Source organism: Giraffa tippelskirchi, chromosome 5 (assembly GCF_054371585.1).
Source record: "Giraffa tippelskirchi isolate mGirTip1 chromosome 5, T2T-mGirTip1v1.2.pri, whole genome shotgun sequence".
NCBI lineage: Eukaryota > Metazoa > Chordata > Mammalia > Artiodactyla > Giraffidae > Giraffa > Giraffa tippelskirchi.
In genome coordinates this window covers 105,870,765-105,897,447 of record NC_137279.1, presented here as the reverse complement: position 1 = coordinate 105,897,447, position 26,683 = coordinate 105,870,765, and the positions used below count along the sequence as shown (strand labels likewise).

Below are 26,683 nucleotides of genomic sequence, written 5' to 3'. Positions count from 1 at the left end.
TTGGGATAACACTGTTAGTATTCTATCGTGATGATTTCATTTCCGTCTTCCTTTTTCTATCAGGCGATTATATTTTTAAGGCTGTGGACCACAGGGTACCCTTTGATTCTACATGCAGGCAGTTTCCCACTCAGTGCTATGAAAGGGAAGCCAGCCTTCTCTGCCAGTGTAAAAATAACTCCCCCATTAGAAACAAAAGGACTCGATACAAAACAGTTTCAAGGAAGAGAGGGTAATCCTTCCTAAATTACTCTAGATTTATTGCCACCTTGGAAAGAACCAAATGCAAGGAAGAGGAGGCACTGACACCATCTGGGGAAGTGGGTGAGTTTAGGGCGACTGGAAATTCTGGGCCAATTCACAGTCTTGCTTCAGGCTAATTCTGCTGGGGAGTGTCCAGTGCTCATTCCAGTCAATAGGGTATTCCGGTCACCAAGGGGCTGTGAAATTTGGCAAAGAGCACGAAGCAAGAAATGCAGACAAAAACACTTAAAAACTGCAATTTGGCATGGAGCAGAAATAAAACCCCAAACTCTGGATTCACATATTCTAGCATACCGTGTCAAGCTGGAATAAAGATTAAAGATTTAAATTGGACAGCTACCAGTCAGGACTTATTTCTTCCCCAATGGACTGTGTAGATTGGCACTCAAGGAATATTTTTTATAATAATCAGTGATAATCTGATAACAGAATAACAGACCAGTTTGTCGTTTTTAATTTCTATGCCTCCCCTTACCATCATCACTGCTTAGACATTTTGTATTAGTCTTTAAAATGTAAATTTACCTACAGCTCTTCATTCTGCCTATTCTAATGCCTGTCAAATAGAGATGAAAGGAAACTGTACCAAGGCGAGTCTGAGATCTCCGTCTCAATCAGTAAAATCTTCTGTGGAACCTTACGCTGCTTGAGCAAGACAGATCTGAGCTCTTGATATGGTTAGAAAATGTGACCTACTTTAAAACCCAGCAGTGTGTGTGATGAAATGAAAGTGAATTGTTTTGCTGAAATCTGACACTAAAAATAGGGCACCGGATCCTTCCCCTGCTGGAAAAAAAAAAGGCATTTAAATGAGTGTGTGTGTCTGTATGTCTGGGAATATGTCTCCATGGCAACCATTGTCCCACCTCCCCTATCAACAGCATTACCCCTCTCTACAGAAAGAGGTCATATGAATGCCTTTCCCAGCACCCCTCCCAATCCCTTACTCCATGAAATCTAATTAAAGAGTGAAATGAATTTTCGTGATGGTCCTAGAGGCTGGGAGAAGTCCAAGGTTGGGGGTGGTGTTGAGGGAGGATCACTGAAGGGGAGAGACAGGGAGACCTGCCCTTCCACACTGGAGCAGCAGCTCGCAACTCCATTCTCATTTTTAAAAAGAGGCACAGCTCCCACGCTGAGGAGCTGTAAGGGAGTGATAAACCTGCCATGCAACGATGTTATTACTTTAATGGATACAGGACTGGTGGAGCACTTTATTTCCACCAGGGCTTTTTACTGTTCTCTCTTCTTCCCTTTTCACAACATCCAGTTTTCCTCAAACACACCCCCTCCCCTTTAGTAAGGAAATTTGTCCCCATTTCTAATCCCACTCTGGTGAAGGGGAGAGAAAGCATTACTCGAATAGTAGGTCTGTCTCTAGAACAAGGTATGTAAGACAGTCACACTAATGAACAGCCCCTGGCCTCCCCCAACCTCAAACACTTTTCTTTTGTGAAGATTAGAAGCCAGAAAAGAATCAGGGGGGTGGTATGGAGAGGTAAGGATTGAGGAAGATACTCTGGGGAGATTGAAGCTGATGTGTGCAAATGAGCTTGAGGGTTTTTTTTTTTTTAGCATCTGCTGGGGACCTCCCTTTTTTAGCATCTGCCTCTCATCCTTCCTCCTCTCCTCACCCTTCGTGTCCAGTCAGCAGCAGCCTCAGGCACTCGCCTCCCACACTGACCATCCCTGCCCTTGGTCTGTCTGGGCATCTGTTCCTCTTTCTTGCATCCAGATGTTTTCTCCAGGTTGGATGTCAGTCCGGTTTCATGCTGCATGGGGTCCCAGCTGGAGCAGAACTGTCCTCCTGTGAGGATACGGTCAGGTCTGGGCTTGCCCTGCTGGGAAGTGTGAGGTGGCTGGCAAGAAGACAGGTGGGGCCTCCTGGGAACAAGGGGAGAGTCAGCCACACACAGTGTGTGGCTCATCACTGACTCAGCGGTAGAAGGAGGGGCAGGGCGAAGAGTAGCAGTGTTGTCACTCAGGCCTGCCCCCGTCCCCACGGACTGAGGGTGAGTGGGCCGCACACACATGAAAAGTGAAAGCCTTGCTCTCCCCAGGACAAGGTGGTGGCGCACAGAGGAGACTAACAGGGGGCAACCTGCATGTGACTGTGGGCATCCGCAGGAGATGGCCCCAGCTGTGGCATCTGCAGTAGCTGCCACCCTGACTGCCAGCCCTGCAGCTTCAGCAGCGGGTGCCTCTCTGTCCTTGGAAGGGATAACCAGCCTCTCCACGGTGGGCAGCAGGACTCAGCAAGAGTGGTAGCCAGGGGCAGTGGGGAGGCTTCTTTTTTGCCAGCCAGCTGAGGCAGCAAGGACCCCCTCTCTTTCCAAATATTCATGAATCGTCCTGGAAAAAAAGTCAGAGAAGACCTATGAGAATGGGTCATGGTCAAGCCAGAGAAATTCCTCCGACTTAAGCTTTCTGCCCAGGCTGATGTTTTCTTGCATCCACAGTATAATCACGAGAGCTAATATCTGCTGAGTGCTCACTCTGGGCCAGGAATTTTTCTAAGCAGTCTACATACACTAACTCACAGCAACTTGTAATAGCCTATGAAACAGACACCATTCTTATCTCTATTTGACAGATGAGATAAGAATATACTCAAGATCATGTTTCGACAAAGTGGCAAATTTGAGTCTCAACCCAGACAGTTAGAAGCCAGAGCCCAGGAACTTCCCTGGTGGTCCAGTGGCTAAGACTCCATGCTTCCAATGCAAGGGACCTGGGTTCAATCCCGGAACTAAGACCCCTTATGCCTCAACTAAGAGCTGGTGCAGCCAAATAAATTATAAATTCTTTTTTTTTTTTTTTGACTTTTTTTTTTATTTTATAATTTTTAATTCTTTTTTTTTTTTGTATTTGTTTTGCCATACATTGACATGAATCTACCATGGGTGTACATGTTTCAAATAAATTCTTTAAATAAACAAAAAGAACTAAAAAAAGAAGAAGCCAGAGCCCACACTCCAGCCTGTCACACTGGGGTCTGGACATTGACTGAATGACACTAATCTCTAGTCTTCATCAGATCGTGTTACTTTTTTTTCAAAGTACTTAGAAATTTTTAGGACACCAATATCATTATATAGATAACATCGTTAAGAGCATGTTTAAATGAGAAAAAAAAGTCACCACACCCATGCAAACAATTTTATGCATGCATGTTCCTTCTGTTCATGCACTCACATATTTCATACAGTGAATATATAGTTCTGTATTCTGGATTTAAGTGTAACATTATAAAGATATTTTCATAGGTCATTTTCTTACGTAATTTAATTGCTGTATAGCATTTCCTCAAGTTGCTACACCATAATTGACTTAGCCAGTTCCTTGTTTTGAGTATTTAGATTGATTCCAGCTTGTCACCATTTCATAAGAAAGAAACAAAGCAAAAAAGACAATCTTTGCTTCCATTTTTGTCCTTTTCTTGGATACTTCAATTGTATTCAGACAGTAGAGAGCTGCTTAATCTGTGCATTTGGAGCCATTTTGATACCCCTGGACCAACCATCAAAGTTGACTCAAAGGTTAGAATTGTGTGAGCTGGAAGGATTTCATGAGATGCTATTCTTTACTGAAGGACCTGGAAGGAATGAAAGAGCAAACGGAATTATACTCAAACTATTGGTGCCAATGTGCTAGAAACTGAGCAGAGAGAGCAGCCAATTTGCAGAAGTAACATTTTTAACTCAGTAACAGATGGCCCACTGGTCAGAGCTTAAAAGGCCAGGGCTCCTTAAGCCAGCAGGATGCAGGTGAATGACTCAAATGCTCCCCACAAGCAAAGGAACTGCCACCAACCACTTACCACGGGCCGCGATGACGTGTGTGTATGCAAGAGACATGAATTATTTCTCCTCCCCCAATCTCTGCGATTTCATTTTTCCTAGCCTCAGAGACTTTCAAAACTCTGAATCACCATGGGCTACATTCCCAACTCCATCTGGGCTCAGCCCCTCTGGACTAAAACCTCAGAGTCTGGTGTATACTTAGACCAGATGGGATTCAGCTTAAACCCTGGCAAAAAAAGTCATCCATCTCCTCACATCTCAACAGTTCTATCCTGGGCACTAAGTCAGTCTAGCCGAAGCTCCAATACTTTGGCCACCTGATGCGAAGAGCCGACTCATTGGAAAAGACCCTGATGCTGGGAAAGATTGAAGGGAGAAGGAGAGGGGGGTGACAGAGGACAAGATGGTTGGATGGCATCACCAACTTGATGAACATGGGTTTGAGCAAGCTCTAGGAGATGGTAAAGGACAGAGAAGCCTGGCGTCCTGCAGTCCATGGGGTCTCAAAGAGTTAGACATATGACTTAGTCACTGAACAATGAACAACAACAGTCAGCCTGGAGAGGAAAGGGACCCCAAGAGCAAGGCAAGATTTGAAGAGGCATCTGTCTCAGGTGCCAGCCCTGCATGTGGGTGATGCTAAGACTGATACCTCCTAAAGCTCAGCACCCTGGGCACCTCACTTTCCTCACCCTAGTCTGGTCCTAGAACCACAGCAAGGCTGTGGCTTATTCATTGCCACCCACCTTAAGCCCACCTCCCCAAGAGACTCTGAAAAACCAATTAAACCTGGATTCCCAACATCAGCCAGTAAAAATGAATACATAAATAACCACATCCTCCAAAAGGTAACAGTAACGAAAGAGGGTAGGCAGACAGGCTTTCCATGGACTCCAACCAACCCCCAGCCTTGGGGTTACTGACAAACAAGAGGACCAGACATCCCAAAGAATGACTTTAGGACTGACTTGTGCTTGTGTTTTAAAGCCTGCCGAGAGAATTAACATTCGACAGCTGTGCGTATTCACACTGTTGAACTCATATTACACAATATTATCAGACATTCGCCTACGCAGAACAGCAGTATTGGCCCACCGGGTGATTCACAAGGTTCCAACACAAGCCGCCAGAGAAAGGGAGCTATCAAGATTTTGGTGATGAAAGAAACTGTAGTACATGGTAGCAAAGGAAGACAGACTGGGTATCTTTTCAGGCTGGATCAAGGAAAAAACTTTGACAGGATGAGACATGATTTTCCTTTATTTGATATGTTGCAGGTCTACAGATCTCCATGCAGTTTGTTCAGTGGCTGGAACAATGCAATGAGTATTCCAACCCTGAAGAGCTGGGAAAGGAGAGAGATGGGGAAAGCCAGGAAGGAGCCGGGTGAGTTCACTCTTGAATAATGGATTCTCTTTGGTAACAAAACCACAGCAAGGGCTAGGGCCCACCGAGGTCTAGAGATAATAAGCACCACCAACTTAGATTTCCTCCTATGCCACCTTGACCTTGTCTCTTCTAGGATCAAGACCCTTCAAAGCATTGTCTGAACCAGTGGCCTCTAACATTAGGTGTGTGTGCTCATCTGTTGGGATACAGAAAAAAATTAATTAGAAAAAATTTTTTAAAATAAAGATAATTAGGGATTATCTTTAATAATTATCTGGCCTCTGCCTTAATTCTCTTCTTGGAAAGATTGTATAATGTACACCACTTATTAGTATATCCATGATGAGTACTCATTTCAACAAGAGGTGCTCAAAAAATGTCATATTATTGGATTGTATGATCAAAACTGTTTGGAAATGACTGGTCTAAGTAAGAAGATACTAGCATGTTTAGGAGCCTCTGCAATTTACCTATCTGAGCCTCTGTTCCACTGTTTCACTTCTCTGACCACTCGCTACAATAAAACAGATTCAGCCATCCAGTGAGTCCTGGGGTGTGTGTGTGTGTGTGTGTGTGTGTGTGTGTGTATTTACAATTTCTCGCTTTTTTATCTTGGCTAGAAATCAGCAACTGACACAATGCTTACCTGGATACATTGAGCCTCCATCCACTGTACTACCAGCAATTCCAGTCTTTTCCAGGATCAGTTCAGTTCAGTTCAGTTCAGTTGCTCAGTCGTGTCCGACTCTTTGCGACCCCATGAATCGCAGCACGCCAGGCCTCCCTGTCCATCACCAACTCCTGGAGTTTACCCATATCCATGTTCATCGAGTCGGTGATGCCATCCAACCATCTCTTCCTCTGTCGTCCCCTTCTCCTCCTGCCCCCAATCCTTCCCAGCATTAGGGTCTTTTCCAATGAGTCAACTCTTCGCATGAGGTGACCAAAGTATAGAGTTTCAGCTTCAACATCAGTCCTTCCAATGAACAACCAGGACTGATCTCCTTTAGGATGGACTGGTTGGATCTTCTTGCAGTCCAAGGGACTCTCAAGAGTCTTCTCCAACACCACAGTTCAAAAGCATCAGTTCTGCGGCGCTCAGCTTTCTTCACCGTCCAACTCTCACATCTATACACGACCACTGGAAAAACCATAGCCTTGACTAGACGGACCTTTGTTGGCAAAGTGATGTCTCTGCTTTTAAATATGCTATCTAGGTTGGTCATAACCTTCCTTCCAAGGAGTAAGCGTCTTTTAATTTCATGGCTGCAATCACCATCAGCAGTGATTTTGGAGCCCCAAAAAATAAAGTCTGACACTGTTTCCACTGTTTCCCCATCTATTTCCCATGAAGTGATGGGACCAGATGCCATGATCTTAGTTTTCTGAACATTGAGCTTTAAGCCAACTTTTTCACTCTCCTCTTTCACTTTCATCAAGAGGCTCTTTAGTTCTTCTTCACTTTCTGCCATAAGGATGGTGTCATCTGCGTATCTGAGGTTATTGATATTTCTCCCGGCAATCTTGATTCCAGCTTGTGTTTCTTCCAGCCCAGCATTTCTCATGATGTGCTCTGCATATAAGTTAAATAAGCAGGGTGACAATATACATCCTTGACGTACTCCTTTTCCTATTTGGAACCAGTCTGTTGTTCCATGTCCAGTTCTAACTGTTGCTTCCTGACCTGCATACAGGTTTCTCAAGAGACAGGTCAGATGGTCTGGTATTCCCATCTCTTTCAGAATTTTGCAGGATACTCCTTCCCAAATACGCTCTCGAAGAGTAACCACTATGTTTGTAATTAATGAAATACAACCTACTGGGGAGAGGTAGTGACTCAAGTATCATCAACTCTCAGGGACAAACACTACAACTACCGCCCACTGTCTGCCCCACCCCCCATAACCACCCCTCACTTGCAGCTTCCCCCACTGCTTGGTAGACTGGAGACCCTCACATCATTGGGTATTTCTACCTGTGCACCTAGCTACACCAGTCTTGCTAATAAGACCTTGGCAATGTAAGGTAAAAATGATCCCAGGTGGTTCAGTAAGGAGATTCAGAAAACACTCCCTCCCTCAGTGATTCACCCAGGCCAGGGTCTCCCAAAACAAAACTGATGGGCCCAAGGTTGCTGCATGAATTTCTGTAGTTTGTGCACTGAATGATGGGCCTGGCCAGGCAGTGGGTCAAGCCCTTCCATCTGTGGACCTTTTCCCAAGGTACCTCCAGGCAGACTGCATTTTCCAAACATGGGAGCCAAAATATCTCCTAGCCCTGATGCTCTTCTGACAATGTGACATTGGTTCTCCTCCTATCCAATGGTGAAGTCAAAGTCCCCTTTACTTGGGAGGATCTTTGGGACTGCTTTGATCCATAGAGTAAGGCAGAAATGATGGTGGAGATCATTTAAAAAATGCCATGCACTTTTACAAAACTTTGCCTAGATATGTCTTCATTATCTGTGGCACCTACTATGGCATGGGTCAGGTGAGCAGGGTAGCTATGAGCAAGCTGCCTAAGTTCTTGCAGTTTTAATTTCCTCATCCGTAGAATGGGCATAGTATTTTTTTTTAATTTTTATTTATTTATTTATTTATTTTATTTTTGCCTCCTCTGGGTCTTCATTGCTTTGCACAGGCTTTCTTTAGCTGTGGTGAGTGAGTGCTATTGTCATGCGCAGACTTCTCATTGTGGTGGCTTCTCTTGTTGCAGAGCACAGGCTCTAGGCATGCAGGGTCAGTAGGTGTGGTACACAGGCTTAACTGGCCCTTGGCATGTGGAATCTTTCCAGACCAGGGATCAAACTTGGGTTCCCTGCATTGGCAGGTGAATTCTTATCCACTGTGCCACCAGGGAAATCCCCTGGGCGTAATGCCCATTTCCTAAGGTTTAAAAAGGCAACCTTCAAAAGTTCTTAGAGACATGTCTGGCATATAGTAAGCACTCTTGGTTAGCAATTATTATTATCAACACCTGGCATTTGGTAGGTGGCCAATTAACATTTGTTTGCTGATAAGTCAAATTGTGCTGTGCACAGACTGAAAAGAAGATGAAGATCCAATTGGTATCCAAAGACATAGGAAGCTCTTGGTGTCCTGGTTCTGTTAATGTCTCCAGACTCTAGCCTTCTTTGCACTAGGTGCCCTGTGGTTTCATCACAGCACATCCCCCCTACTGCATGCCCCCACCCCCCACTCCCTTGGTCTTCTCTGCGTTTTCCATCAAACTTCATAGTACGTCTGGCATTTGCTTTTGCAGTTCTCTCTGCTTGAAAGATGGAGAAGGAAATGGCAACCCACTCCAGTATTCTTGCCTGGAGAGGCCTATGGATAGAGGAGCCTGGTGGGCTGCTGTCCATAGGGTCGCACAGATTCGGACACGACTGAAGCGACTTAGCAGCAGTAGCAGCTTCTTGAAAGATGCCCTTCAGTTCTTCATTCCTGCTTCAACTAAATTCTGCCGGTACTTCAGTTTCCACTTGCAAGGGCCTTTGGAAGCCTTTCCTGACCTCGAGATTAAAGTCCTCCTCTCCCTGTACCCTACCAGGGTAGTAGCTTGCTGTACAGCAACTGCTTGTTAACTTCTCTATCTCCTCCATCGCCTGGAAGCTCTTAGAGGACGGAATTTATGTACAGTGCACTGTATTCCCAGGAATTAGGAGTGTCTAATCAATACTAGTTACGTAGAAAACATCTGTTGAACAAATAGTTGCAAATGAATAGTAACTGAAAGAAAGGTTACATTTCTGCTGCTGCTGCTGCTAAGTCACTTCAGTCGTGTCCGACTCTGTGAGACCCCATAGACGGCAGCCTACCAGGCTCCCCCGTCCCTGGGATTCTCCAGGCAAGAACACTGGAGTGGGTTGCCATTTCCTTCTCCAATGCATGAAAGTGAAAAGTGAAAGTGAAGTCGCTCAGTCGTGTCCGACTCTTAGCAACCCCATGGACTGCAGCCTACCAGGTTCCTCCTTCCATGGGGTTTTTCAGGCAAGAGTACTGGAGTGGGGTGCCATTGCCTTCTCCGAGGTAATGCTAATTGCTTGTAGGATAGTTAAATGTCAGTATTGAAATCTAATCTTCAGCTGCTGTCTTGTAGATAAAATGGAGGTTCACCCAGTATGTAGTTTGTATTTTGTTGCACTGTACACTGCAACTAATAAGCCAAGGAATCGACATGTATTAGGTACTTGTACTGTTTCTAAAAACCACAAACTGAGAATGATAAATTGTCAATACAGTTTAGTATTTACTAACTTTACTGCACTCTTTTGTTATGTATATGTAGGGGAGTCATAGGGATTATACATTCTATTTGAGTAAACTTTAAAACCAAATATTTTATGGTAAAGGGCTTTTAAGATAGCCAAAGCGCTGATATGATATGTTTGCTGTAAAGAGAACTGCAAGAGTTTTATTAATTTTTCTGATGTTAAAAGTTACTTAATAAAGACTTGTTTCCATTAAAAAAATAAAGACTACATCATGTTCAGTACCATAACTTTAAGAAAATAGAGGTAGAATTCAAGACTTTTTAAGGCAGTGAATTTACACACATATGGGGGTGTGTGGTGATACAGATTTTTAAGCCTCTTTGACCATCTTCTAGTTTTTACATTTAGGAAAATTGTAAATAACACCCACTGTTCTTAAACTCTAATGCCATGTCTTAAATGCCAGAATTTGCTGCTAAAGATAAAAGTGAAAAATAGAATGAAAATAACAGAATACACTGTATTTATTATTTGGTCAAAATGTAGACTACCTAACCCAATCACAGAGGGAATAAGAGCATGAATCTATACAGATGTGCCTTTTTGTTTTGTAGACTATGGTGTCTTTGGCTAATGAGTTGCCTATTATTTTGGAAAACAAAGCTAATATATATATACACAGTTTTGTTTATATTGTAAATTTAAAGATAATGCTAATAACATATAAATTTATGTGACTCGGGTCTATAATACAATTTGTTACTTTACTAATTCATAAATCTGGAGGGTAAGTTTCTTATGGCATAGGAACCAACTGCACTGCCTTCAAAACCAAGTCACTTTCTCTATAAATCTCACGTTAAAATTTTTTTTTAAGTATTTTTTTTAGGTAGGTAATATTTAAACCAGCAAACACTTAAAGCTTTATTAAACTTTTAAATCAGAGAAGTGACTAAAGCTTTTTATTTGCCATTTGTACTCTTCAAGTTCAAAGTGATGAAAAAGGGTGTTTTGCTCTTATGGCTGTAGCAGCAGTTGTGAAAGAGCCAAAAACCATGGTGTTTATTTACTGGTCTGTGGCCTTTTACTGTGCTTTGTATCAGAGTTCCTGAAAAGATTAATAAATCTCCCTAGTCTTAATTAAAAAAAAGAAAAAAGAAAATAGAGAGCTGTATAATACATTTTGAAAAGATTTCCATCAAAACAAATTCAAATAAATCCTTGGCACTTAATGAAGTAAGTTTCAGTTATCTGGAAAAGTAATTTGCTTGCAAGGCTTTAACAGAAAATGTTAAATAGATGCTCTTTAGTTTTATTCACTGGTTTTTCAAACAGATAAGCTCTTGGGAGAATGGGAGATGGGAAGGAGACCCTATAACTTCCATAGAGTCAGGGATAGACTCTTGGATACTTAGTTACAAATGGAGAATTTGATGACAGACTCATAGAAATTTAGAGCTTGACGACTGATTGAAGGTTGTTTGATTGACAACTGAACCATTTAGATCCTGGGCAGTGGACCACAAAGCAGCTGTCACTGGCCAGGATGAGAAGGGAATACCTCTTTTGCTCCAAGGATCTGGGCCCAGGTGTCTGCACTGAATGGGTTTCCAGGAACCCCAGCGGTTCCTGCCAAGATTGCATTTTCTGGTTTCACTGCTGAGGCTTTCTGTGTAGAACACGGAAATATCTGCAATACTTTTTGTCCAAATGTGATTAGCATAGCATTCTGTAGTATTCCTTCCAAAGGAAAGGACACCCTTCCTAACCTGAAAGAACACCCAAATTTTTCATTGTGATAGGATCCACTGGTGAGGCTAACAATGATTTCTGACATAACCAAGGCCACTTTAACTTCTTACAGAAGGTTTCTACCATTCAAGTCACTACTTTGGTTTGTGTGGCCCAGAGCCTGTTGAAGCACTGCATGCCATAACCTGTACTTCTCTGTATGTTACCGGTCTATCAAAGAACCTGAGACTATGACATAATGGCAATGACTACAGAATACTGAGACAGCCTCCTGCCTGCCTGGGAAAACCCTCTTCTAGACAGGATGTGACATGCGGCTCTACGAGATCTTGGGTTAAGCTTTTTTTGGCTACCACCCTGGATAATATGTAGATAGACATGTCCACTCAGAGATTTTGCCCATTGTTTATAATTCTTCCTTAGCTTCCTCCCCCCCCCGCCAAAAGTACCTCTGCTGACAGTCAAATAAAATCAAGTCTAGTGCAGGTGATTCAAACACACAATCAAGTTTTAATACAACGCAAGGAGATGTGGGGGCCCGAAGAACATGAGCCCTGTGTCACACAATTCCAGGGGGCACCATTCACACTCAGCTCCTCTGTCAAGCAGCTGGGGTTAGCTGTCTCATAGTATTTCTTTGTTCCTTTAGCACAAATGTAAAATTTCTAACTTTGGGTTCCTAGGGGCCTCTCTCATCTTAGTCGACAGCCTTCTCTCTCAGGCCATAACCTTGGGGGTTGACTTTCTTCTGGTTAATACCTTACTTTTGCTTATTGTTAGCAAAACACTTTTCAAGTTTTTTTTTTGTTTTTTTTTTTATGGCTGTGCTGGGTCTTGGTTGCTGTGACGGGCTTTCTGAAGGTGCAGTGAGCGGAGGCTACTCTCCAGTTGTGTGGCACAAGTTTCTCATTGTGGTGGCTTCCCTTGTTGTGGAGCACAGGCTCTAAGGCGTGTGGCTTCAGTAGTTGCAGCTCGTGGGTTCTAGAAATCAGGCTTAGTAGTTGTGGTGTACAGGGTCAGTGGATTCAATTGCCCTGCAGCATGTGGAATCTTCCCAGGCCAGGGATCGAACCCATATCTCCTGCACTGGCAGGCAGATTCTTAATCACTGGACCACCAGGGAAGTCCTTCAAGTACTTTATATCACATGAAACTCAATATTCTTGGAAAGGGATTAGGCAACTATTAGAGTCCTGTTTTACAAAAGAGGAAAGTGAGGATCAGAGAGATCACTAAATGCCAATGGTCACCTGAGTAGGAAAAAGCAGAGGTCCTGACTCCTGGTTTATTGTTTCTTCCATCAGAACAAGAGAGCATAGGAAATAAATAGACTAACCCTGATAGTGCTATAGCTGGCTCCCTGGTCCTATCCTGGGTACCTTGGGAAGGCTTACCTGTGCTCATCAACAAGTCCTTCCAAGTCCCATGTGACATCCTCCATGCTCCTCCTCTCCTTCTCTGGTCTCCATGGGTCCCCTGATGTTCTGCTGCTGGTACCTGTGGTGAAGAGCACTGAGCTCACTACTCCTCAGTGCCAGAGCCACATTCTGGATCAGGTCTACCCTTAAACGGTAAGAAGAGGAAGCGGGAGAAGCCAGGGAATCTTCCAAAGGTCCCTAGGGCAAATGGAGCTGCCACTAGAAAATGGGAGGTGCTGAGACAAGTTTGTGGGTCTGACTCATCAGTATGCCTCTTTTTCCAGTAATCCTTTCTTCCACGGCCCTCCTTGGCCCTTCATGCAAATAGTCTCCTGGAAGCCTGTCCCTTTAATTTTCCAGATATGCCCGGATGCCTAGATTGCAGTCAGAGCTGGATTAATAAGATCCAGCCAAGCAACTGCCCAGGGTAACAGAACACTGCTATTATAAATTGGAATGATTGCCACTTAATTTAGATTTCCCCTGAAGTCATGTGACTATTGGTCTGTCTCCACAAAACACACAACACCCTTGAGTACTAAATTTAAAAACAGTCTGTCAAAACAGATAAACAACAAAGTCCTACTGTGTAGCACAGGGAACTTTATTCAATATCCTATGATAAACCATAATGGAAAATAATATAAAAAGGAATATACATAAATAAATATATATATATATATATAACTGAATCACTTTACTGTATATCAGAAACTAACACAACACTGTTAATCAAGTACACTTAAATTAAAATAAAAAAGCCCACTCTGCCAAATTGACCTATCTCTGTGGATTGTACACAGAAGTGCCACATACACGTGCTTGATCCAACCATATCTGAAGTTAGCAGTCACAATTAGATGAATACTGAACCTGAATAGGGGCAAATAGTGCTACTTACTAAGATCAAGTAATCTAATTCTTTTTATTTAAATTGCAAACCCCTTCATATTCCCATGATGAAGCTGTCATGTTTAGAAAATTGTAAAAGAAAATGGAAGTGAGAATAAGAACATCAGAAAAACGGAAAATATTTTACCAGGATTTTTTGGTACGAAGACTCTGTTTTGGCCAGTAGATAAAAATTAACAATAGGATCCATCTCTGTACGCAATTTTGATTAATAGAAGATCAGTTCATCCATGGAATACCAGATAAATGTTGAACAAATATTTCAAAAATAACAAGTTGAAGGGACATCAACTCATTAATTTGCCGGGTGCTCACAGCTTCAGTCTAGCCTTGATCCTAGGGGCCAAGTCAGGTCAAGCTCCTCCAACTTCACTTGGTCTTCAGTTTGCTCTCCTGTGAAATGGAGGTATTAAAGTAGAATCTTAAAAATTTACCTTTACAACCATGTGACTCTTTGAAATTCTTCCTTGAAAGAAATAAACAGTCCACCAGAAAGCAGAAATCTTTACTAGGCGAGGGATTTTGCCATGTCAGCTTTGCTGTGGTATTAAGATTTAATGTGAGGAAGTAGTAACTGTTCCATTGTGCTGAATGGAGCCTCACCAGGGCAGGCTGGAATCCTCTGTATGACGGCTCATTTTCTTCTACTTCTTGCTTAAGTTCTGTTCAGTCACTGGGAAGAAAGTTGTGGTTAATCTATCTAGAGGTGGGTTGAATAATTAGAGGGGATGCTTCCAGAGGCTGCCAATTAGGTTCTCCTTAGGGGGGTGGTCAGATCCTACAAAAAAGTGTGTGTGAACTCACACACCTAAGTACATGCTCCCCACCCACCTATGTTAACCTCTATCCCCCTCCCCCAAGGGTGCTCAAATTGGAATGTAAGTGCGGATCATCTGAAAGTGAAAGTGAAGGCACTCGGTCGAGCCTGACTCTTTGTGATCCCATGGACTGTAGCCTGCCAGGCTGCTCCGCCCATGGGATTTTCCAGGCAAGAATACTGAGTGGACTGCCATTTCCTTCTCCAGGGGATCTTCCCGACCAAGGGATCGAAGCCGGGTCTCCTGAATTGTAGGCAGACTCTACATCTGAGCCATCAGAGAATCCAATCAGATCATCTGGGGCGCCTATAAAAATGCAAATTCTGATTAAATAGGTCTGAGTGGGGTCTCAGAGCCTGCATTGCTAATAAGCTTCCAAGTGATGCTGATATAGCTGGTTCTCAGACCACATTTGGAGTAACAAGGCTCATCCCACATTCTCTGACACATGAATACAACATTTCTGGTGTTAGGGGCGAGGTGAATCAGGGAGATCAGAGTCTAGAAGAGATAAATACACAGGCCAGTGATTACACGATGATCTTATAAGGGTTCGTAAAGGCATACAGGTGTATATAAGTATAGGGGAGAAAGGGACTAGGTAGAGAGGACTAAGACTTGAAAGAATTTTAAAAAAAGGTCTGGCAAAAAAAGATGGATTTCTATCTATGGATTCCCTTGACAGTGTCTAGGAAAGAAATGAGTCTAGTTTGGCTAGACTGTATTTGGCACCTTGGATGGTGACCTCTCTGGGAGCAGTAACATTTTTTACTCTCTTTTTGTGTTCTGCCTAGTAATACAACACTGGCATATGAGTTCCCCATAAATGCTCATTAACTAAGTGAATAACTAAATTACTTAATGCATTTCATTTAATTTTTGTAGTAAAATATACAGAAGTTTACCATCTGAACCATTTAAGTGCACAATTCAGTGGCATTAAGCACATTCACATTGTTGGGCACTCAGCACCAACATCCATGTCTAGAACCTTTTCCTCAGCACAGCTGACCCTCTCTCTGTATTAACTCTCCATTCCCTACTTTCCCTGGCAATCACCATTCTTCTCTCTATCTCTATCACTTTGACTATTCCAGGTACCACACATAAGTAGGATCCTATTCATCCTTTTGTGATTGTCTTCTTTTACTGAGCATAATATTTTCAAGGTTCATTGATGTTGTAGCATAAAACCCAATTCAGGTTTTCCCTTCCTTTTTAAGGCTGAATAATATTCCACTGTCTGTATGTACCAGGTTTTGTTATCCACCCACCTGGTAATGGACATGTGGGTTACTTCTGCCTTTTCACTATTGTGAATAATGAAGCTGTGAATGCTGAGGCACAAACATCTATATGAGTACCTGCTTTCAACCCTTTGGGGTGTATATCTAGAAGTGGAATTGCTGGGTGGCATGATAATTTTTAATTTTTTGAGAAAACTTCACAGTGTTTCATTTAATTTTAAAGTTTAAAAATTTAATTAATACAGGACATAGGCGATTAAAGCATCCAGGTTCTCCTTGCTGGGCTTAAGGGGGAGGGACCTTCAAATCTGGTGATTTGTAAAATGGGTTAGCTTGCTGAACGTCCCCTGTGAGATGCCATGAAGGTGGAGCTGGATGACAGGCCACATGTCACATCATTTTACCCAGGCTGGAAGGACCACTTAGCAAGGGGACTGTCAGGCTTTCATTGATCAACCAGCCCAGGCCTTCCAGCAAGTCTCCCTGTCCACACTGCAGTTGCGGAGAAGAGAGCTCCCCTCATCCCCATCCCTTCCCTCCCTATGGGAGAGCCTGAGAAATTAAAGCTAGCAAGTGTCCTCATGCCAAAGGCAGAATGCTTTCTGCAACCGGAGACATGGGCAGTAACATTTTCCAGGGAGCCGATCTAACTCCTACACAGCCAAACCTCAGGGAGCACAGACTACCCAAAAGCAGAGTGCTCTGAGGGTGTGGTCAGGGCTAAGACCTGGGAGGGGCTGGCCCGGCAGCTGGAGGCCATTAAAATATGGCAAAGTCTCCCTTCTTTGTTCTCAGGATCAATTTAAAGTGCTACCAGCCCCTGGGGCAGCAAGTTAAATTCCAGGACAGGGATTTAGGACTATCCAGATGAAATCCTGACTCTCAAACTCAGGATGTCATTTTTAAAAAGCTATCTATTGAAATAACAGATTTTTTAAAAAAGCATCCACTGTCCTACCCTCCCCCACCAGCAATTCGCTGTTTTCATTTTTCCTTGTTCTCCTCCATAGCTAATGCAATTTTTATTGCTCTTTTTACTCAATCTGTCATGCCTTAGATGTCTCTTGTCTCCTTCCCACTTCTGAAGGCAGTTCTACCCAAATTATTGTCATTTTCAGATTTCTTGGTATTAGGGAGAAAGATGAGTCCCCTTCCTTCTGTCTCTTGGCTTACTTCCCTCCAACACACACACACACACACACACACACACACACACACACGCATACACTCCCTCCATCCCTCCAGGTACCCTCCTTTCTGCTGGTGACGTGTTTTCACTGCCTTGATGACTCACTCTGGTTTATTGCCCAACCTATTTGGGAAAGGCACTAGTTAGGAACAGAAATGTGCTTTTTCAGCCTCATGCCCATTTTCATCTTGAGTCTGCCTAGAGTCAGTCATTGCAGAAGGATCTTTCTGCAATGATCTACTGGATCGACTGGATCCTGTGCAGTTGACCCACTGGACCCCAGCTCTGGGCTTGCTGCCCTGCATCAGTATGGCTCATCTTCTTGCCTGCTCCTGAGTTTCTCTACCTTTCTCTCTCTCTCTATTATATATATATATGTATATGAGATGGTTGGATGGCATCACCGACTCGATGAACATGGGTTTGGGTAGACTCCGGGAGTTGGTGATGGACAGGGAGGCCTGGCGTGCTGCAACTCATGGGGTCGCAGAGAGTCGGACACGACTGAGCGACTGAACTGAACTGAACTGAACTGATATGTGTATATTTCTCTCTCTCTCTGCTGATAGCTCTCAGAAACTTCACTTATACTAAGTGACTTATAGAGTTTCCTAGAGGACTTACTCTGTTTGTATCCACCAGAATGCGGTCCATTTTTTATATCTCTCAAAGTTTTAAAACTATCACTTTGGCATTCCTAGCACAAACAGAATAAGCTATAAGGACTGTGGCTCTTTCCCTCTTTCCAGCATCTCTAAACAAGCATCATTCAGTTTCCTGATAGCAGGGCCATGACATGGGACTCTGGGCTTTTCCCAGTAACTTTTATTTCCCACCTCCTGTGTTCCTGACTCTGACTTGAAAGCTTCCTTCAGGTTGGCTGGCCCTGACAATGCTCCCTGGTTGCTGTTTCAGCCTTGTTGCACATCTGGATCTTTCGCTTGCTGGGGACCTAACTCTTATTCCCAGATGCTTGCCTGCTTCAGGTGGTCTTTATTCTGATTGGGCCAGCTGTCCCGACTTAGCAGAAAGCATTCAAACTTTATCTTCAGAAATGGCAGGCAGGGGAATTTAGGATCCAGGACTAGATTAGAACTTTCTCTCTCCTGTCTGAGCTAACATTTGGGTGTCTTGGTTTCCCATCTTGAAAGGTACTTTTTTTCATTGATCAGTTTTCTCCTTTTAATGAAAAGATCTATGGTCTAGATTAAGTTTAGGGACTTAAAAACCAGTATTAGAAAGACTAAATAACAGTGTAACTTTGAAGTCAGAGAAGCCAGAGATTGGATTAAATCTGTAAGCTTGAAAACTGTGCTTTTCTCCCAGCCTCAAGTTCTGCATCTGTAAAGTGGGGTTGGTACTAACTACCTACTAGGTTGGCTATGATATCAAGTGAGATAGTGAAGTAAAAGTCACTCAGTCGTGTCTGACTCTTTGCAACCCCATGGACTATAGTCCATACAATTCTCCAGGCCAGAATACTGGAGCAGGTGGTAGCTGTTCCCTTCTCCAGGGAATCTTCCCAGCCCAGAGATGGAACTGAGGTCTCCTGCATTGCAGGCAGATTCTTCGCCATCTGAGCCACTAGGGAAGCCCTAAGTGCGATAATACACATATAAATCTCTCAGTGCACAGCCTAGATGGCACACAGTGCTCTACAACTGTATACTTTTTATTACTTACTAACAAATACTGAGCATTTACTATTTTATTAGTACACTAATTTGTATTAATTAGGATGCCTTTGACATCAAATAACAAAAATTGCAACCGAACTGGCTTAAAAATTAAGAAAAAAAGTTTTTTCACATACCAATAATTCTTTGGGAGGGGAGGCAGTATGTTTCCCCGGTTTATTAGTTCAGTGGGTTGATGATGTCACCAAGGACCCAGGCATTCTCCCTTTGTCCCTGTCATTCTTTTTTTTTTTTTTAATAAATATTATTTTATTATTCATTTTTGGCTGTGCTGTGTCTTCGTTGCTGTGCACGGGCTTTCCTTAGTTGCAGCGAGCAGGGGCTACTCTTCATTGCACTGCATAAGCTTCTCATTGCAGTGGCTTGTCCTGCTTTGAAGCATGGGCTCCAGAGCATGAACTCAGTAGTTGGGGCGCCTGGGGTTAGTTGCCCTGCAATGTGGAATCTTCCTGGACCAACGATCGAACCCATGTCCCCCGCATTGGCAGGCGGGCTCTTAATCACTGGACCACCAGGGAAGTCCGTTCCATTCTTATCATATTAGCTTTGTCTGCAAGCCAGCTTTTCTCAAGTCTGTAACTTGGCCAACACAACCGTCATCACAACCAAGCCCAGCATCGTCCAAGAAAGAAGACACCGTGTGTGTGTGTTTTGCTTTGTTTCTTTAATAAGAAAAAGGAGACTTTTCTGGTTCTGGCTCTGAAACTGTAGCTGATATTGGAATTGATTTCTGTCACAACTATCAAACTGGATATAATATATGAAAAACTGTTTTCCATCATCATTCACCAGCAGTGCAGGGTGATCCCCAAGAGGAGGGAAAATATAGATGGGCCCCACAATTGGTTTGACTTTCTTCCTGCAGACATTTCTGGATCACAGAGCAGGAAGGGGACCCATGCAGAGAAGGTAGCCTCTCTGAGTTTGGGGGACACAATCAGAATCTGGGATGTAGGGTTTGAAATGGGGGGCAAAGTGCTAGAGAGACAAAAGCCACAGAGAGAAAGAACCCCCAGTGATCAGCTTAAGGGGAAACTTTGAGTCTTTGGTTGAATACTAAGCTGAATAAACTCAGAGTAAAACTGTACAAAACTGGGCAATAAAACAAGTCTTGAAGCTGCACAGTTCCCAGTTCTCACACAGGAATGACAGCTGTTTGTATAGCAGCTAGATGGACTGGAGGGTCTTCTCTGGATTCCTGAGCAATCAACAGAGATTCGGAAGGATCTTGCATTAGTAGTAAGGCTAAACTAACCCTAGAGTAAAGGTTACCTGCCATAACAAAGATTTAAAATTCCTTAAAAGAATTGATCTTTTAGAAAAAAAAAAAATGTGTGTGTGTATGTGTGTGTATACATTGTCTGTTTGTCTGAGGTTCAAGATTAACTAGGTGTTCTGTGTTTCTATGTGCTAAATCTGGCTGGCAACTCAAGATAAAATGTACAGGCATATATCAGAGATATTACAGGTTAAATTCCAGACTGTCAAAATAAGGTGACTATCACAATAAAGCAAGTCACATGAATTTTTTGGTTTCCCAGCCCACGTAAAAGTTATGTTTATGCTATAATGTAGTCTATTAAGTATGAAATAATGTTATGTCTAAATATATATATACCTTATATTTCCTGGTAGCTCAGACAGTAAAGCATCTACTTGCAATGTAGGAGACCGAGCTCGATCCCTGCATCGGGAAGATCCCCTGGAGAACGGAATGGCAACCCACTCCAGTATTCTTGCCTGAAGAATTCCATGGACCGAGGAGCCTGGTGGGCTATAGTCCACGGGTTGCAAAGAGTTGGACATGACTGAACGACTAACACATACACACACATACCTTAATTTTAAAATGTTTTATTGCTAAAAAATGATAACTATTATCTGAGTCTTCAGTGAGTTGCAATCTTTTTGCTATAGTAACATAAAAGATCACTGATCACAGATCACTATAACAAATATAATAATTATGAAAACTTGTGAAATACTGTGAGAATTACCAAAATGTGACAGAGACATGAACTCATCAAATGCTATTGGAAAATGGCACTGATAAATTTGCTCAATGCAGGGTTGACACAAACCTTCCATTGTGAAAAGCTCAATGTCTGTGAAGTGCAGTTAATTGAAATATAATAAAGTGAGGTATGCCTTGCTATTGTTACAGAAGATGTTAATATCAAGGGAAGCTGAATGCAGGAGACATAGGAACTCTGTACTCCATTTGCAACTCTTCTGCAAATCTAAAATGATTTCAAAATAAAAGTCTAAACAAGTAAGTTTATAAAAGATTTTTAATTACATGAGAAAATGTTATGTAAAAAAAAATCAGGAAACTTACCTGTGTGCTCATTATGGTATTATTTATATATTTTTAAATGAAATTTATCCTTAAAGGGTAAAAAACATTGAAAGGAAATATATAAATATTAACAGTGGTTATAGGTAGATGATTATATTCTCTGTTGTTTTTATTTTCTTTTTTATACTTTTTAGACTTCTAGCTTTTGTATAATAAGCATACATTACTTCTAAGAATTAAAACAATTTAAATAGTTAAAAAAAATCAAGCTTATATGCAGATAACTTAACCGCTTGCCCATATAAAGCCTATCACTCTTTTAGGAAAGATAACAAAATCTAGAATATAATGTTCACATTGCCTAACATCTAAGAAGCAGAGCAATGTGTCTCCTAACCAGAAGAAAAAGCAGAAACATTAAAAATGGGATCATGGTGAAATTTTCAAAACAAGAAATTTAAGGGCATTCCTTGGCAGTCCAGTGGTTAAGACTCTGTGCTTTCATTGCTGGAGCCCAGGTTCAATCCCTGATCAGAGAACTAAGATCCTGCAAGCTGTGTGGCACAGCCAAAAAAAAAGGGGAATTTAAAGTTATTATAAATATATTGAAGAATTCAAAGTAAAACATAAAGAATGAAGACATAAATGGAAACTACAAAAATAAAGAAGCCTCTAGAGCTGAAAATACAAATATCTGAAATGAAAAATTTGCTGGTTGGACTTACCAGCATAATCAATACCACAAAAGAAAAGATCAATGAACTTGAAGACATAGCAATAAAATCTATCCAAATTGAAGCACAGACAGAAAGATGTTTTTCAAACAATGAGCAGAGTCACAGTGTCCTTTGGGATAATATTGTGACTAACATACATTCAACTGAAGCTCAGAAAGACAAAAGGGCATTTCAGTCAAAAAATATATTTGAAAAAATAGTGGCCACATTTTTTAAAAATTTGATGAAAACTATGAGCCATGGATCTTAAAATTTTAATAAACTCAGGAGAAGATAAATACAAGGAAAATCTCAGCAAAACACATCATAATAAAATTATTGATGGCTCCCCTGGTTGTCCAGCGGTTAAGAATCTGCCTTGCAATGCAGGGGACATGGGTTCAATCCCTGGTCCAGGAAGATTCCATAAGCCATGAGGGCAACTAAACCTGTGTGCCACAGCTACTGAAGCCTGAGTGCCCTACAGCCCATGCTCTGAAACAAGATAAGCCACTGCAAACAGAAGCCCATGTATCCACAACTAGACAGTAGCCCCCTCTCTCTGCAACTAGAGAAGGCCATGCATAGCAATGAAGACCCAAGGCAGCCAAAAATAAATATATAATACATATTTTTAAAATTTTTTAAAAAAATTATTGAAAACCAATGGTAAAGAGGAACTCTTTAAGGTAGCCACAGAAAGAGATACATTGTGTATAAGAAAATAAAAATAAGGCTGACAGGGCTGACTTCTTGTCAAAAACACTGCAAACCAGAAGACAATGAATGACATCTTTAAAGTGCTGGAAGAAAATTAAAATTTACAATCTAAAATTCTACATCCAGGGGAAATAGTGTCCTTCATAAAATGAAGACAAAACAAAGACATTTTCAGGCAAACAAAAGCTGGAGAATTTATCATCTGCAGTAGTACACATAAAAGAAATGTTAAGGTAGTTTTTAGTGGAAGGAAAACAATACTAGACAGAAATTGGGAACCACACAAGGGAATTAAGGGCTCTAGAATATAAGCATGTGGATTAACATGAGACATTTTTCCTTATTTTAAGACTACTTTAAAAGGTAATTGACTGTCTAACCACAGAATAATAATAATGTAGTCTAAGATTTATAAGAAATGTAGAAAAAGTTATTGAAAGCAATAGCACAAGGGAAGAGAAAGGAAAATGGAAGTAGTTTGTAACTTCTTATATTAACATGAGGTAGACTGTGACAAGTTAAAGATGCAGACTATAAATACAGAAACCAGTTTTAAAAAGAATAGCAAAGAGGTATACCTAACAACCAAAAGCAGAGATAAAACAGAATACGTAAAAACAAAATAAAACTCAGTCAAATAAAGGCAGAAAAAAAAGACCATATGATATGAATAGAAAACAGGATCAAAGAATTAAACTCAACCACACTGAAATTACATTAAATGTAAATGTTTCAAACAATCCAATTACAAGGCAGAGATAGTCAGAACAGATTAAAAAGGCAAAATCCAACTAGATACAATCTGTTAAAATTGCATTTTAAATTAAAAGTCACAGGTAAAGATAAAAGGTGAAAAAGATACACCATGCAAATATGAATCTGGAAAAAATGTCTGCAAAACATTTAGCTGATAAAGGACTTGTTTTCAAAAACAATGAAATTCTATAAGTTATTCATAAGAAGAGAAACAACCAGATTAAAAAAATTCAGATGTCAAATAAACACATGAAAAGATACTCCACATGATTAGTCTCTAGAGATATACAGACTAAAACCACATTGTAATTCTATACAGACTCACTAGGATAGCTTAAGTTAAAAATTCCTGACAAAACCAAGTGTTGGCAAAGGTGTAGAAGAACTGAAACTCTCATATGTTTCAGGTAAAAATGCCAAATAATATATTTCAAAATGTTATCTGGAAAACAGTTTGGAAGCGCCTTATAAATTTAAACATAAACCTAACATGTGATCTAATAATATCGCTCTCAGTCATTTTCCCAAGAGAAAAAACATGTCCACATAAACCCTTGCTTGTAAATGTTCATAGTAACTACGTTCATAATAGACAAAAAAACTGAAAAGAACCTAAGTGTGCATCAGCTGATGAGTGTGTAACAAATTGTGTTATATCTATAATAGAATACTGCTCAGGAATTAAAAAAAAAAAAGATGAAGTGCTGACACATATAATAACATGGATGAATCTCAAAAGCATTATGCTATGTGAAAGAATCCAGACATGTAAGACTATATCTGTATGATTCAATTTATATGACATTTTAGAAAATATAAAACTATAGTGATAGAAAGCAGATCAGCGGTTGCCAGCAACCAGGGTGCAGAGGAAGGAAACTGACCTCAAAGGAGCATGGGAAACTTCTGGGAGAAGCAATAATTTTTATAATGATTGTGGTGGTTGTGGTTACATGACTGTCTAGATCTGCAAAAACTCATCAAACTGTGTATTTAAATTGGTCAGTTTTATTATATGTCATTTATTAAATGACATCTCACTAAATCTTAAAAATAATAAAAAGAAAATGAAAATCAAACAAAACAAACCAAAAAACCCCGTAATGAGAAGAAAGCTAAAATAGCTATATTAATAGAAGAAAAAGAAAACCTTTCCAAGAACAGCTCCCCTTCAGAAGACCTCCCCTCACATCTCATTGACCAGATTTTGCTCATGTTCATGCTTAAACCAATCACTAACCAGGGGATGGAATTTATGAAGCTTAACCTTGGAGCTCTGGAGATCTCCTGTTATAGAGCAATCGGGAATTACCTATCAGACCTGACGGGATAGAGGCAGTCTCCCTTGAGGTATATGGTTCAGTAGAAGTGAGTGGGCCCCTTAGGAACAGTGAGGTTCTGTTAGAAAAAGAGGAAGGGAGGTGTATTACTTATGGTAACTGTAGCAGCTGTAACAAGTAAGCCCTCAAATTTCAGTGACCAAACACCTTCAAAGCTAATTCCTACCTAGCCTGGCAGGACAATACAGATGTTCCTGGTTGCAGGCAGCTTTCCTCCATGGGGAGATTCAGGGACTCTTATTTCTTCCCCATCTTGTGGCCCTGTCCCCTTAGGTGTCTGCTTCCATCTAGCAGATGAGAAAAAGAGATTGTAAAGAACCCACAGAATTACTTCGACTGCTCCCCTCAGAGTTACCTGTGGAATTTCTGCTCATACTCACTCACCACATGAACACCTGGAAAGGGAGTAGAAATATAGTTCCTGGCAGGAGAACTGATTCCCAGTGATAACTCCACACTGTGGAATGTGATACACATTTTGGTGGCAAGCTGGGTGTCTGCCCTGGTGGGGGCAGGGGGTGGGGGCACTCACTGTTGAGTGACAAACCAACAGTTTCTACCATGGAAACGCATCATTTATGCTTTCTCAGTTATGCCCCAAACAATATTAGTTTTGTGCCCAACTTACAGATGTGGAAAAAGACCCAGAGAGGTTAAATAACTTCTGTCAGTTCAGAGAGCTTTTGTAAGTGGCAGAGTGTGAATGTTCATCTATGCTGTGTGACTCCAATTTGGTTCCTACATCACCTGAAAAAACCCATCACCACTTCTTTCTTTATTGTTTGACTTCTGGTGCTTCTGGCTCAGATGAGTGTCAGAAGGAAAACTTTTAAGAATGGACCGCACAGATGAGGAGCAGGTGTCTGCCGTACACTCACCAAGTTCTTTTTTTGTCACCATAATTTAGACCATGGAAATGCTACACCAGCCCCTCTTTTCTAGAGTAATGTTGACCCATGTCTGGGCAAATAAGAAAAGTTTAGTACAAGCAGGGCTGTTCAAATAAATCCCAACTCTCTCATTTGTCAGGAATGAGTAGTTCTCATGACAACCCCCGCTCCTTCCCCACAAAATACAATGTTTCACTCTTTTCTTTTTCTTATAGTAGCATGCAGGGCCTGAGTTTGTGTGCTCAGTCCTATCCGGTTCTTTGTGACTTCACAGAGTGTAGCCCCTAAGGCTCCTCTGTCCATGGGATTTTCCTGGCAAGAATACTGGAGTGGGTTGCCATTCCCTTCTCCAGGAGATCTTCCCAACCCAGGGCTTGAACTCGAGTCTCCTGTGTCTCCTGCATTGCAGTCAGATTCTTTACTGCTGATCCATCGGGGAAGCCCAGCATGCAGTGAGAAGTGATCAAATCTTACTTTTCTTGGTTTTCATCATAATATTTGACCATATCTGGCATTCTGTATGTCACACATGTACCCAAGATGGCAGCAGAAGTGTGGTCTTGAAGGAGAAAGCATGTACAGGCAAAGGGGAGGGCTGACAGAAAGCTTTTCCAATTTATTCAAATGGTAGTACCATCCACATCTCATTTTTTAAATTAAAAACAAACACAACATTTTCCCTATGCTGCCACTGTGAGATGAACAGAGTGGAGGAAGAAAATGCCAAATGAGTTCCTCCTGACTCAAAGTCCTTGGTACGTTACCTGAAAATGTGTTTACCGAGGATGAATTTCTTCTCCTTGAGGAGAGAGCCTCATTCCAGCCATTCACCTCTTTAATCAGAGCTCAAGAACTTTCCAAGTTAATTTATTTTAAGCAATTTCCTCCTGGAAACCCAGCACAGAGGTGGTCATACCCTCCATTTGAAGTGCTAATACCTCACATTGTAACTCCAGTTGGCTCCCTTGTCTGCATTTGGCATATTTTGTGAAATCATTTTAATATTCCATAATCACTTTAATACATGGTGTAATCTTGAACAAGTTACTTAGGCTCTCTGGGCCTCAAATGCCTCCTCTGTAAAATGAGGGAGTTAGAGTAGATAGTGGTTTTGGATTATTTTTCCTTCAAATAAAATTTTTACGTGGCATTCCAATAGATAAGGGACAAAATTACACCAGCTCTAGTTGGAACGGAACAGGCCTACCCGGTGTCAAATACCGTGCTGGGTTCCGGGTGAGTAGAACACAGCTTCTTTTC

General features: G+C 41.6%; 1 protein-coding gene across 2 annotated transcripts in view; it reads left to right on the top strand.

The window, feature by feature from the left end:
* PTGFRN (prostaglandin F2 receptor inhibitor) overlaps positions 1-26,683 on the top strand; it is a 147,225-nt gene that overhangs the window by 26,313 nt on the left and 94,229 nt on the right. The window contains exon 3 of one of the 2 annotated variants that reach the window (XM_081495376.1): positions 5,353-5,453. In XM_081495376.1, coding sequence (XP_081351502.1) covers positions 5,390-5,453 — 64 coding nt within the window. In that variant the 5' untranslated portion in view covers positions 5,353-5,389. Of the gene's footprint in view, positions 1-5,344; positions 5,454-26,683 lie in introns of both variants that reach the window. The other variant, XM_081495374.1, reaches the window with a different exon arrangement.